Source organism: Psammomys obesus, unplaced genomic scaffold (genome assembly GCF_907164565.1).
Source record: "Psammomys obesus unplaced genomic scaffold, mPsaObe1.curated_primary_1811, whole genome shotgun sequence".
Taxonomy (NCBI): Eukaryota; Metazoa; Chordata; class Mammalia; order Rodentia; family Muridae; genus Psammomys; species Psammomys obesus.
This window is the reverse complement of record NW_026591505.1, coordinates 1-15,023: the sequence shown is the minus strand read 5'-3', so window position 1 is coordinate 15,023 and position 15,023 is coordinate 1. Positions and strand designations below refer to the sequence as shown.

Sequence of the window (15,023 nt, the reverse complement as noted above, 5' to 3'; positions counted from 1 at the left end):
TTCATACTGGTATTGATGACATCCTAGGTGAAGCTTGGCCACACTGAGTTGCGTACAATTCACATGGGCTAGAGATACCCAGAGTGAGGTACCTAGAAGTATTTGTGACTATAATACTCTGGTCTTAGTTCTAATCTTTTGTAGTTCCACACTGACTCACTTCTTTTCCAGAGGCTACTGAATAGTTTCCACTAGAGTGCTTTAAGTGTTAAGATATTCAACGTCATCCTGCTCGTGTGTTCTAATTCCTGTTGCTGGAATGAAGCTAATATCTGGCACTTTTTAACCTCACATTTGCTTTCATAATAAACCGTTGCTTTAAGGTTCTGAGCAAATCAGGCTACAAGGTGGGTTTTCTTTTTTCTAATTTGGGTTGTGTGTTTTCTTAAATACAGGGATTTTGGCTTCTCCACAGTCTGCTCCTGGAAACCTGGACAATAGTAAAAGTGGTGAAATGAAAGGTAACGGAAGTGGAGGAAGCAGAGAAAATAGTACTGTTGACTTTAGCAAGGTAATTCAGTAATTGTAAGTTTTCATTAGCTTTCCTACTGAGAAAATAACTAGTCATGTGTTGCTTTGCTGCTGTTGCTGACATTGACTGTTCAGTAGACTGCTGTGTATATACTTGCGTGGTATCTTGTGAGGTGGTAAGGACAGGAACTGGGATAGTCTCCAAGTATTTGGAGTTTCAGTGGCTGAAAAGAAAATTTCCTTTCATGTACATTGTGTGTATAAACTAATCTGGATTGAGACCATAAAGAATAATTAGCAAGTTGTGTTTATCAGTTTATGGGCCATGAAAAGGACTTCTCTGCAATTCATATGTATTCTCACATTATAGAAAACTTATGAGTAGGGATTTTGACTATTCAGAAATAGTATTCATCTGGGCATGCTGGCATGTTGCTGTAATCCTAGTTATTCTGAGGCCAAGGCAAAGGAATCTCGTTTGTGGCTAGCCTGGGTTACATAGTGAGTTCTAGACTACCCTGAACTAAATAGCAAAATCTTATCTTCAAAAACAAATCAAACAATAAAAGGCTGTAACAGTTGTTTCTAACTTACTTTGTTTTCACTGGTGCTCTGTTTCAGATCATCAGCAAGTGTTCGTAGCTAAACTGGAATTTATTCCTTGTTGCTGAATAAGTAAATTACTGTAATTTGCATTGTATAGATCTTCTATAGGCATGGCAGTTGTGGTTGATCTTTGTTCCTCTGACACAGTTTTACTTTTTTACTTGGCCTATTCTTGTGTATCCTCCCTGTCTCTTGTTGGGCAGGAGTCTGCCTCCTGGCACTGTAGTTGTGGCACACTGGGTGTGGGACTCAAGAGGCCTGCTGTAAGTGCTGGTTTTATCTCTTAATAGATAGTCTTGTTAGTGGTTGTTTAGTAACTTGTGTGAACCTTTGTACAAATGAGATCTTCACTTGCTCTGGTGTCGTGTTTGTAACATTTTTGTAATTATACACAGGCAGCTGAGTTTCCCCTACACATTGTTCCATGTCTGAACCAATCAAACCTACAGATTTTCATTGTAAATAACATTTTTTCCATTTAAGGAAAATATTAGGAAATGATAGTTTTTAAAAAGGAGGATTAGTAAAAAACATATGAAATATGACTGAATAAGAGAAAATCATGCAATGAATATGTTGTAGCACTGTGTATAATTTCATGAGCCGTTGTTAGTTTGTATACTGTGTGTCCTTACCAGTTTTTAATGAATAGTCTATTCATTGAAAAATTTTCAAGTTTATGTTTGATAATATAGAGCTCTAACATAATAAAGGTTGTAGTAGTGAGAACAATGGATGGTGAGTTTTGCTTGCACTTTTTGTATTTGTCTATGCCAATCTTCATATCTGTATGAATTTTGGCATTTATACATCTTATAGATCACATGCTTGGATTGGCAGTAGTAATCTTAAAATTTTTTCATTCATTTCTAAGTAATCATATTTCTAAATTATTCATTTATCAATAGGTTGACATGAATTTCATGAGGAAAATTCCTACAGGAGCTGAGGCATCCAATGTTTTGGTAGGAGAAGTGGACTTTTTGGAGAGACCTATCATTGCCTTTGTGAGACTGGCTCCTGCAGTGCTCCTCTCAGGGTTGACTGAGGTCCCTGTGCCCACTAGGTAAAAAGCAGTTCTTTTTCATGACTGTTCATATAGATCCACTGAAAGAATACTTGCTTTGTGTAATAGAGGCACCATTTAATTACTCTATTCAGTCACTGTGCCAAAATACTTTTGAGTGTTAGAATATAAATTATCTCCCGCTTCTCTCAGCTTGTAGCTAGTTTCGTTTTGCAACCGACCTGGAATTTACTGTGTAGTCAAGAATCCTTTCTGGGAGGGTCCTTAACTAAATGCTTTGATCCAGAAGAGTTTCAGAGGGTAGAATTTTTTGTGAACGTTTAGAATTTTTCTGAACTGTTTGATTTGACAGATCTTACTTTCAAGGTTATAGATATGAGCCATCTTCTCTAGTTGTAATAATATTGCTTGAAAACAGCTCTTCATTTGTATGTTTAGCAGAAGTTTTACAAAGCTAGTCACTGAGATTCATCTTTGTGCTGGGGACCTGGCAGCAGGCTTGTTTATGTTCAGTTTTCATACTGTCCTGAGACACACTGAGTCATTGGAGATAGGCACATCTTCTGTGTGTATGTGCAAAATGCTTTGTTCTGGCCTGACGGCAGATTTCCTTTCATGTGCATACAGATTAGCATTGGTTGAGACCATAAAGATAATTAGCAAGTTGTGCTAATCAGCTGATTGAAAAGGAGATCTCTGCAGTTCATTAGCACAAGAAGCTTAATTGAGAATGTGACTTGTTCTCAAAGTAACCTTCTTTACTATATTTGAAGTTTTTTTTGTTGTTTGTTTGTTTTAGATGAAGTCTGTATGACCCAGGTTGAATTCCTATCCTTGGCAGTCGCTTCAGCCTCCTGAGTGCTGAGCTTTAGGCATATGCCACCATGCTAGGGTTTTTTTTTTTTTTTTTTTTTTTAGCAGGGAGGTCCCAAAGTACCTTGAAGAGATTGATAATATACTCTTGTAACTGATTTAGTGATTAAGAGTTGAAGAATTAAACAGGAAAGATTAACAATTAAAAGAAATTTGATGGAAATAGACTTATTTTATGTTTCACAAGTGTTGACACATGAAAAAGGTGATTTGGTTACTTCATATGCAAATTGTCATAAGGCAAGAGGATAAATATTTGGATAAGATTGTTAGTATTTTACATAAGAATGAAGAAGTAATGATGAAACACATTATTCATAAGGTAACCTACAAAAACAGTTAAGAAAATAGTAATATCTGCTACTGTAGTGTTAGAAAGGATGCAACAGTGCTTTTATATAACACTAAAATAGTAACAGGTTTGCTGTTGCAAGTTGAAATTTTTTTTTTTCTCCCAGAAAGGATACTTAACTAAATGATTTGATCCAGAAGAGTTTCAGAGTGTAGAATTTTTTTCTTTTTTTGTGAACGTTCCAGAATTTTTCTGAACTCTTTGATTTGACAGATCCTACTTTCAAGAAATCCGTGTAAGACAAGGGATGTGGCTCAGTTGGCAGGTTTGTGTAGCATGCACAAGCCCTGGGTTCAGTTCTCAGCACTATATAAACCAGATTTGGTGGGGCACACCTATAATCCCATCACTTGGGGTTGAGGGGCAGGAGGATCCAAAGTTCAAGATTATCTCTGACTCCACAGTAAGCTCCACATCAGCCTGGGATACATGACCCTTTCATCAAAATGGAATTGAGCATGGAAGCAGTGAGGTGCTGCACATCTGTAAGCCCAGCACTCAGAAGACTGAGTGAGGAGTTTGATGTCAGCCTGGGGGACCTAGTGAGTGACACCATAATAAGATTGTTATAACTATTGCTTTTTGTCACCTCAGACCAGACTTAGTTGTTTAATCCAGAAGGATATAAAAGATGGGAATTTTTAAGGAAAAAAAAAAAATACCACTTCCTTAAGGAAGCTGGACAGGAATACATTGATAGAGTTAATTGTGAATGCCTTTTATAGTTTCATGATTTGATTTTTGCCCGTTTTTGTTTGGTTTTTGAAATAGGATCTTTTGTAGCCTCAGCTAAGGGGATGGCCTTGGACTCAGATCCTGTTTGCCTCTGCATTCCAAGTGTTGGAATAGAAGGCTTGCCCACCACTCAGTTAAGCTCTGTTTTAAATACAGTTTGCCATTATTTTGTTGGTTCCTGTAGGTGATTACAAAGAAGGTCTGAATGTTGTTACTATGCTTATAATAGAATGAGTTTTTAAAGTTTCCTGGATTTGTGTGTATATGTTATTTCTTTTAAAAATCATCTTTTAATCTTTTCTTAGGTTTTTGTTTCTGTTACTTGGCCCAGCAGGGAAGGCCCCACAATACCATGAAATTGGCAGATCCATAGCCACTCTCATGACTGATGAGGTAATTAAAATTCCCTTTCAGATAGACAATGTGTATGCAATTATAGACCTTCTTTCTCCTGTAGTGAAGCTTATAAATTATTTTTTATGTCTGTCCTATATTATTTCATATTTGCTCTTTTCTAACACATGCCTTTGTTGATGGCTTTAAGATCTGTTTCTTAGGAAAAGGTAGTTTTTAATCTTTTTGCTGCTATTCTTTTAATTTGACCTTGCTGGCTTCATTGAAATTTTGAAGTTTGTTTGCTCTAAATTTCAGAATGTTGCTTTTTTGAGGTGTCCTTGGCACTTTTTCTTTGTTTTTTCTTTACTTCTCTCTTGGTTTTGGAATGTCTTGTTTGGCTGTGACCTCTTTAGTGATCAGGACTTCTGTCTTTGAGGGAGGTTTCTAACAGTGCTTTCCAGACACTGCAGTGCATCTACCCAGGAAGGTGTCAGAAGCCCTGGACATCTGAACCTGATCTGTGTCAGCTACTCACACTTTTTCTGTATAATCACTACTGTTTCTTTGGTAGACACTGACCTTTACCATGGTAATTCAGTTTTTATCTTTGGGGATTTGTATCTGTATTGAGAATAATAAGATGTACATGTGGGTCTCACATTTCCTTGATCTATCTACCTATCTACCTATATTCCTCCTTCCCTCCCTCCCTTTCCTTCTCTCTCTCTCTCTCTCTCTCTCTTTTTTTCTTTCCTTTTTTTTCTATATAACCTTTTTTTTTTTTTTTTTTTGTATATAACCTAAGCATGCCTCAAATGGCTATGTAGCCCAGGCTAACCGGTCTCTTGGTAGTCTTCCTAGCTTAGCTTTTCAAGTGCTGAGATAATGGCATGAGCTACCACATTTGCTTTAAGTTCATATCCAAACCCTTTGTTGGTATTGTTAGAGGACCTTGCACACTTCCCCATGCTTGCACCCTGATTTTTTACTGCCTACCCTCCTCACTTTCCTTTGGCAATAGCAGCTTCCTTTCTGTTTCTTGGGTGAGTTTTGCTGCTTATACACCTGTACATTAAAATTGTGACTCTACCCATTCTATCTGTTAAAATCGTGACCCTACCCATTCTATCTGTTGCATGACTTCCTCTCAGATACCACCTCTGTTTTGTTTCTGTTTGTTTGTTTGTTTTTTAAAAGTCTTGCTGAATAGCCCAGACTATACTCAAACTTACCAATTCTGCCTATCACTTTAGTTGTCAGGGTTATCAGTCTTCTTGGCAACATTTCTTTCTTTTTTTTAATTCTTTATTAATTACACTTTTTTTTTCACTTTGTATCCCCCTGTGGTTCCCTCTCTCCTCCCATCCCAATCCCTCCCTTCCTCCACCCTCTGCATGCATGCATGCCCCTCCCCAAGTCCACTGATAGGGGAGGTCTTCTTTTCCTTCCTTCTGATCCTAGTCAATTAGATCTCATAAGGAGTGGCTGCATTGTCTTCTTCTGCGGCCTGATAATGCTGCTTCCCCCTCAGTGGGGAGGTAATTAAAGAGCAGGCCAATCAGTTCCTGTCAGAGACAGTCCCTGTTCCTATTACAGTGGAGCCCACTTAGACACTGAACTGCCATGGGCTACATCTAGCAACATTTCTTAGCTACTTATTTTTTTTCTGTCCACTTTCTGTTCTGCACTTTGCTTTTGTTTGTTTGTTTGTTCGTGTTAGAAGCTTGTTATTCTGTGCAATCACTAACCTCTCTTTTCTGCCTGCCTGATTTTTGTTGTTTCACACAACGTTGTCCTAGCAAATCATAGGTAACCAATAAATATTTGTTAAGCAAATTATGGACAAAACTTTTTTTGTGCATAATTATTCCTTCAGGATAAATAACATTTTAATGGCAGAAATAGGGTGACCTGACATTATTGTAATGGATCAATTTGTAACAAATTCCTTTTTGTCTGTAAAATGTTTTTCCTTTTATTGACACTTTATTTTCTTCTGTTTGTTGTTGATTCATCTGATAATACTAATGATAGGCTAAGTACTGCCAGATGAAGTGGATGCCTGCCACTGACAAGAATTTATGTAATTTTTTTGTTATTTATTTTACATTGTGTGTGTGTGTGTGTGTGTGTGTGTGTGTGTGTGCAGGGAGGGAGAGAGGTATGTGCTCATGTTAGTGTGGGTACTGTGAAATCCAGAAGATGGCATCATATTCTTCAGAACTGGAATTACAGACAGTTTCTAGCCACCCGAGAGTTCTGGGAACTGAAAGCATGTTGTCTGCAAGCACTGCTTGCTATTAACCATGACACCATTGTTCCAACTCAATATTTCTGCACTAAAGTACATTTTAGTATAGGTGGCTTTTTCTCTGCACTGTAAAATACTTATGCTCAGTATCTTCTTTTCTTTAGATTTTTCATGATGTAGCTTATAAAGCAAAAGATCGAAATGACCTTTTATCTGGAATTGATGAATTTTTAGATCAAGTAACTGTCCTTCCTCCAGGAGAGTGGGATCCTTCTATACGCATAGAGCCACCAAAAAGTGTTCCTTCTCAGGTAAGAACTTAGAGATATGCTTCTGGGGGTTGCTTTCTTTATTAAGGTAAAAACTGTTAATGAAAAATATAAATTATGAACTTTTATGTAAAAACTGTTAATGAAAAATATAAATTATGAACTTTTATGACTCCAAAGTTGTAACAATTTGCAGTGGAGTGGCTCAGTGGGAGACCCTGCGTTTGAAATGGTGGGAAGTAGAAAAGATGATCCCTGAGTGAGGCATCCCAGAAGCAGAAAGACATACATGGTATATAATCACTTACAAGTGGATATTAGACATATAATATAGGATAATCATACTAAAATCTGTACACCTAAAGAAGTTAGCAAGAAGGAGGACCATTGGTAAGATGATCAATGTTCATTCAGAAAGGCAAATGGGATGGGCATCGGAAGAGGGAGAAAACAGGGAAGAAGACAGGAGCCTACCACAGAAGGCCTCTGTAAGACTCTGTCCAGCTGGGTATCAAAGCAGATGCTGAGACTCATAGCCAAATTTTGGAAAGGGTGCAGGGAATCTTATGAAAGAAGGGGGAGATAGTACGACCTGGACGGGACTTGAGCTCCACAAGGAGAGCAACAGATCCAAAAAGTCTGGGCCCAGGGATCTTTTCTGAGACTGACACTCTAACCAATGACCATTCATGGAGATAACCTAGAACCCCTGCACAGGTGTAGCCCATGGCAGCTCAGTGTCCAAGTTGGTGCCCTAGTAAGGGGAACAGGGGCTGTCTCTGACATGAACTTAGTGGCTGGCTCTTTGATCACCTCCCCATGAGGCTGGGAGTGGGGTCAGCCTTAGGAGGCCACAGAGAAGACAATGCAAACAGTCCTGATGAGACCTGATAGGATAGGGTCAGATGGAAGGGGAGGGGGACCTCCCCTATCATTATATTGTAGGAGGGGAATGGCAGGAGAAGAGAGAAGGAAGGGGCTACAGCTGGGATACAAATGAATAAATTTTAATTAGTAAGAAAAAATTTTTAAAAAGTATGTCAGTAGAAATCAGTAGAGGTAGATTCAGAGATGATGTACCTGTATTACTGTATGCTTTGTGCATTTTTATCCCAAACCGATGTTTGTCTGTTGTTAGCTTTGTGGTTGTTCTGATATTGACTCTGTTACCTGGACATGTGAATATTAATAGACTGCTTGTTATTTGCATAATTTAAAGTAAATTATTGTGTAATTTACAAGTTTCTTTTTTCTTTTATGAAAATTTTCTTATATGAGTTTTTCTTTTTTTTTTTTATTTTTTTTAGGTCAGTTCTGATAAATTTTGTTTGCTTAATCATTTACCTACCTTGCCCAGATTTCAAATTTTCTTGAAAATTTTATCTACTACACTTTCCTTGCTTTGTAGAGTTATATCCTGACACATCTTACATTTAGCTAATAGGCTAATTATTTATTATTATTTTCAAACAATAATTTAGATTATTTATCTATTTACTCATTTACTTGCTTATTGATTTGGTTTTTCAAGACAGGGTCTTTGTGTGCCTTTGACTGTCCTGGAACTGTCTGTTGGCCAGGCTGGCTTGGAACTTAGAGATCCACCTACTTCTGCCTCTGGAATTCTGGGATTAAAGGCATGTGCCATTACTTCCTGGATTAGATTTTTTTTTTTTTTTAATGTGTATCTTTTTCTATCATTTCTGCTTTTAGCTGATTTACTTCACTCCTTCTGTTAGTCTTCAGAAAGATTTATTTTCTCCTTTTTGCCTGGCAAACATTTTTAAATTTTTTCTTTAGGTTTAATTTATTTTATATGAATGAGTATTTTGCTTGCCTATGTGAATGTGTACTACATGCATTCTTGGTACCTAGGATCAGATAACTTAAAACTGGAGTTATGCATAATTGTAAACCACCCTGTTAATGCTGGTAATTGAACTCTGATCCTCTGAAGAGCAGCCGGTGCCATCTCTCCAGACTCTGTCTTTTAAAAGTTTTGTTTTGTTTCGTTTTGGTTTTGGAGCTAGTGTTTTACTGTGTAGCTTTGAGTGGCCTGGACCCTCTGTGTAGAGTAGACTTAGTGAAACTTACAGTGATCCTCCTGCCTTAGTATCTCAAGTGCTAGAACAGTGAGCATGAGCCACTGTCTGATGCTTCATATTTTCATGTTGTTTTAGCTATGACTCAGACTATAATATGTAGGATGTTCCATTGGTGTATGTTTTCTGTTTCCCCCTTGGCATTTTCAAGTGTAATCGTACTTTTGTGATTCAAGTCTTGCTGTTCTTTGTTAATACAGTGATGTGGGATCACACATGTGTTACTGAGTATGTCTGTTGCTCCGTATTCCGTTCCTTTATATGTGCTTATCTGCACATAGGTATTCCTTTAGCCTGTGTTCTCTTGAGGTAACTTTTGAAATGTTCCTCATGTGTTTTCATGGGGGAGAAGAGTTTATATCTTAGAAGTGGTTTTATTGATTTTTAAATAAGATATAAGATGATACTGAAGGAATTTCTCTGTTATTTCTCCAAGAAAAACATTTAGTAAAGGAAAAATGTCATTGGTTTTCTCTTTTTCCTATCTGTCCTCCTCCCTCTCTCTTTTCTTTGAACTTGTTAATATAGCCCAGATTTATCTTGAACTCACAGCCTTTATGCCCCAGCTTCTTGAGAACTGGCATTGTAGGTTTGTGGAGAAAGTAGTATCTTTAGAAATTAATGTAAAATTTTGTTCTTGGGCAAGTTTATAGGGCATTTCCTTTACTGACACTTGATGTGGGAGGGCCTAGCTCAGTATGGGCAGTGCCATCCCTGGACTGGTGGTCTAGGATGGTATAAGAAAGCCTACTGAGCAAGCCATATGGAGCAAAGGAAGCAATGTTCCTCCATGTTCTCTGTTCCTGTTCTAGCTCCAGGTTTCTGGTCCCGACTTCCTCATGAAGGACTGTCATCAATCCTTAGAAGGCAGAGTTCAAAGCCAACCAGGTCTACATAGCTAGTTCAAAGTCAGCTAGGAATATATAGTGAGACTTTGTCTTTTAAAAGTAATCAAATGAAAGGCTGGACATGTTCAGTGATAAGCTTGTCTACCATGCACAAAGCTTTGAGTGCCATCTCCAGTGCTACAAAAAGATCAGGGCACATTAGCTGAAATCATAAACCCTTTCCTCCCCAGGTTGCTTTGTTCATGTTTTATCATGGCTGTGGAAACCTTAATAAAACAATAACTATTGTGGAATAGAAATTTGAAATAGTTTTGTGAGTAGATCTTTTAGTACACTGGTGTTAGAATATAAGGTGAAGAAAGCTAATTATAAGTTTAAAATATGAACATAAGTAGATGGTAAATTATTCTAAATTATATCTTATTTTTAAATGTTATTGTTTTAGAATGTTATACTAGGAAACATTTTTTCTAAGAGTACTTATATAAAATCCTCTTAAGATGTAATATTTCCTCTAGACATTGTAGATACCTTGTCAATTTTCTTAAAATTGAATTCTGAAAGTGTATTTTTGTGGAATTCAGGAAAAGAGGAAGATTCCTGTCTTTCCCAATGGATCTGCTCCAATGTCTGTTGAGCCTCCTAAGGAGGCTGCTCATCATGCTGGGCCTGAGCTGCAGAGGACTGGACGGTGGGTATAGATGCTCCTTTGGGAGATTAAACGTTGATTTGATGGAAAAGCACCAATAGTCTTCTTTTTTAACTCCTCAAGTATTTGGGACCCAATCTTGTATTTTTTTATTTTGTGTGTGTGTGTGGTCTTTTTAAAAATGCATTTCTATAACATATATGACATTGAGGACAATTTTCATACATTTTAAAATAATTTTAATAATATATACAAATCATTACTTAAAAATTAAAATAATGGAACATGTATTCAAAATTGTAGTTACTATAGTATGTTGGGTTTTTTGGTGACCTCTACAGAAGGTTCTGAAATAAAATATAGATACTTTTCCAAGTTAAAGAATTATGACATGAAAGAGGAATTACAGAGAATTATTTTTAGATATTTTGCACAGATTTAAAAGTTTTGTGAACATTACTTTTTGAAATATCGTAAAGCTAGGTGGACAAGCATGACTTGACCCTACTATTAGCTTCTGGAAACTTGATTAGAGAAATTAGAAAGTTAATTTTAGAGTAAATAATAGAAATGTTGCCTGGTAAAATTAATAAAATATGTTTAAAATACTTAGTAGTAGCTGATTGTGACAGCATTCCCATACTGTAGACAAATATGGCTTTTGGTATTGCACAGGATACTGGTAGTCATTGTGGAAGTAAAGAACCTGGAGTCAAATCATTGTTAAATGAGAGCATCATGTATAGACACACCATTGACAAGAACAACAACTAAATATATTTAACACAGACTTTAGTGACACTTATAATCTGTGACTATTGAAATGTAAGAGCCTTTAATGAATGTAGTAAAATAGTAGTTTATCTCCATGCCAATAGTGCTGGTCTCCTATTGGCTGAAACCAATTCTTTGTACTTTGGAGATAGGGTCAGTTGTTGAGAAGCACCAAGTTAGATGCCCATCCATCTCAAGCACCCAAGAGACTCCTCTGCCACCTGTTAGTCAGTTGTTTATTTGATAATGGAGACTCATCTTCTACATTGTCATTAGTATCTTTTTAATTTAAAGCTGGTTCCTTTTGCTACAGATCATAGAATGACTTCTACTTATCAACATGCCTTCAGGATTTATTTAAGTATTTAACCTAAAAAGTTAGCATGATAAAGGTTGCAGCATCTAAACTCTCAAGAGCTTGAAGTTAATATTTATCTATTTTCTTGTATTTGGTAATACGTAATTACCCATTTTCTAAGTAAGAAGACTGTCCTGAATTTTAAATTCAGCAATATTTATTGGGTACTTTCTGTATACCAGGCAGAATTTTGCTAACTAGAGGCATGGCATTAATCAAGGAAAGAGTCCATATCTCCTAGGGTGCATATATTTTATTAGAATATTTTCAGATTAAAAATATCAAAAAGCCTAATTTTTTAAAAGTTAAAATGGTATGGCTTTGATGTTTTAATATAAATATAGATTTTTATTTTTCCTAAAACCTCTTAGTTTTATTAATATGCACACTACATGAATAACAATGTACTGAAATAGTTTTTAAGATTTTTCTTTTTCACAGACAGAATTATTTATGTAAATAAATCAAGAGTTAAAAGTCATAAAAATAGATATTAGTTGACTTCTGTATTAAAGCATAGCATACTACATTCGCACTAAAGTCCAAGTAAGATATAATTGCCTTCTCTGTATTTCTGCCCATTGCCTTTTAGATCTATATTACAGATAAAAAATAGAATTACATTTGCACATTTACATGAATGGCTGGTTAGGTTTTGTTTATTGTATGTTTACTTGTCTATTTGCATTCAAAGTTACAATTACTCCTATAAAGTCATTTGCCTGCAGCCTTTTCAGCATATAATATAATACTGTTTCCTTTAATTTGAGATCTATCTTTCCTCTGACATCATTTCACTAGAGTAATGAGTGTATCTTCTGTAAGTTATACGATGATTTAAATTTTTGTTGACAAAACAGTAAGCACCTACAGTTTTATATAGCCCATAGATTTAGTTTGAACTAGTTAGAATCCTCTAGTCTACAGCTTGACGAGTTTCATCTCACCTATTTAGGCTTTTTGGTGGTTTGATACTTGACATCAAAAGGAAAGCACCTTTTTTCTTGAGTGACTTCAAGGATGCATTAAGTCTGCAGTGCCTGGCCTCGATTCTTTTCCTATACTGTGCCTGTATGTCTCCTGTAATCACTTTTGGAGGGCTGCTTGGAGAAGCTACAGAAGGCAGAATAGTGAGTACAAAAGATTGGTAGTGGCCAGGCTCCCAGCTCCTCAGAGGCAAGTGTCTGTATGCATTTGTCTCACTATTCACGCTTGTATTTGAAGAGTCTCCCCACAGCATTAACCTTTCCCAAAGCAGACTTTCCCCAAAGGTAATTGCTGTGGAAAACATGGGGAAGCCATTTGAACAGGAGAAGATGCACAGTCGAGGTAAAAAATAAATGAATAAATAAACAAACAAGCAAACAAAGACCAAGCCGTTTATATCCTACCTTGCTTAATGAAATGGTTATGAATTGAGTAAGACTTCATTGTCTTCTCGGGGGTGGGTGTGTGGTTTGTGGGGGAGATTAACTGCTCTGGGTGGGTTACGGTGGGAAATTTACCCATGGGGCTCCCTTGGTGTGTCCTGCTAATTATCACAGGGTTAGGGTTATGGCCCCAGCTGGTGACTGAGCTGAGACCACTTAAAACAGCAGAACGTAACTGTAGAGAGGGTGGGATTTTGAAGTTATTTTCATTTTGCTATTAAATCTGTGTGAAAGTCACCAAAGCTTTTATTTGTAATTAAGTGCCGCCTCCATTTTTTTTTTTTTCATGTGAATGTAGAGTCCTGTTTGCTGTACTTGTTGATACTGTGCTAGGAACTGGTTCTCCATAAAATCTTGAATCATATTTTATGGGGGGTGTAAATATATTTTAATGGAATTTGAAAGACATGATTTATAATTTTTGATTTCTGAGGTTTGCTTTAAGAATATTTACTCTTGAAAAAATTTGTATTTTTATAGCTAAAAGCTAAAAAACAATAGCTAAATCTAAGTAGTGATAGTTATTCAATTTTAAAGGCATATTGTTTACTGAACATGAGGTGAAAACCTAAAAATTGAAGATTTCTAATTCTGAATATTTATTAGATTCCATTTTTACCTTTTTCTTTAATCATTATTTCAAATATTCAGGTTTTTAGTTGTTTTCTGTATTGTGAGAAATAGTACTTGTAACTCTGCCATGCCCTGTGGAAATGTGGTTTACCTATAACTTTTTGGACGTATTGCTGCTTGGCTCATGGACTGTCTCTGCCTGTCTTCTCCTTCTGCCTTTTGATACCTTGTGCCTGAGATAGTGTTTGGCATTGGAGTAGGAAGAGAGACAAATGTAGGAGGGACTACCTATCTGGAAAGGTAGGAAATGGTAGCCTGTGTTCTCTGGACTGTTTAAGTGAGAAAAGAGACCTATGGGAAAAGAAGTGACAGAAATGAGAAAAAAGAATTTTAAAGAGGAAACAATATGGATGTAAGGTATTTCCTTCCTGTGGCTTTATAAAAATTGCTGTTTTAGGGGATTGTTTTCAGAAGTTACAGAGTAGCAGAAGAAAATATAAATATTAGAGACTATTCATAAGCCAACGAGGGTTGAAATTGAGGTTTGATTATAGGGAGAGAAGGAGCAGTAGAAACTTAGTTGATTTGTAGAATGGAAGGAGTGAATTGGCGCAACAAATTAGACAACCGGAGCCTTAAGATGAGTATGGACATAAAGCAGTTCCACACTGGGAAAGTGGTTTTGGAGCCTCTTATATAACATTAGGGGTGGGGGTGGTAATGGCAGAGCTTCTAGTGGCAGTGTCCACATTTTGGGGAGGAACCTCTAGTTTGTGCTCACCTATGCCAGATGAGATTTGCGATGTATCTTTTTTCAGTTTGTGTGTGTGTGTGTGTGTGTGTGTGTGTGTATTTCACTTACACATTTTCACCTTTAACTCAAGCTCATCCTAAATTTAGTCTTAAAATGTACATATTTTAGTAGAACTAAAGAGATGGTGATGGCATACCTGTGTTTTGTAGTGAAACCCTATTTTTCAGGAAGTAAGTAAATTCTTTAACATATTATTAGTATGGATGCTCATTTTTCATGTTGTCATTACTTCAATTATATTTTGTTACTTTATGATTATGTTTTGGATGATCCTGTTAGAGTTGATGGTGAAATTGCTACCTCTTTTGATATGCCCTAGGCAACAGACAAGGTTTGAATGTGCCTTCCCAGATGCTAGTGGGATTCTAATTATCCTTACCTCCATCTAAAAACGAGAGCTTGGACTGGAAACAAGTTGCCACAGCTGCACTCCAGGACCTGGCCCTGTAGGCTGCCAGGGCAGTCCTGTCCTTGCCTGCTACTGTGCTGTCTCTTGTTTTGGACCTTCCTTTCTTTCTTTCTTTCTTTCTTTCTTTCTTTCTTTCTTTCTTTCTT

The 15,023-nt window shown here is 36.7% G+C and overlaps 1 protein-coding gene across 1 annotated transcript; it reads left to right on the top strand.

Annotated features, from left to right (window-relative positions):
* Positions 1–395: 395 nt before the first annotated feature.
* LOC129679306 (sodium bicarbonate cotransporter 3-like) lies at positions 396–12,883 on the top strand (the record flags this gene model as incomplete). Its single annotated transcript, XM_055610330.1, has 6 exons — positions 396–511; positions 1,986–2,143; positions 4,370–4,457; positions 6,816–6,962; positions 10,455–10,561; positions 12,607–12,883. Coding segments are annotated over 6 exons (812 nt in total), but the record flags the coding sequence as incomplete, so codon positions are not given.
* Positions 12,884–15,023: the final 2,140 nt, after the last annotated feature.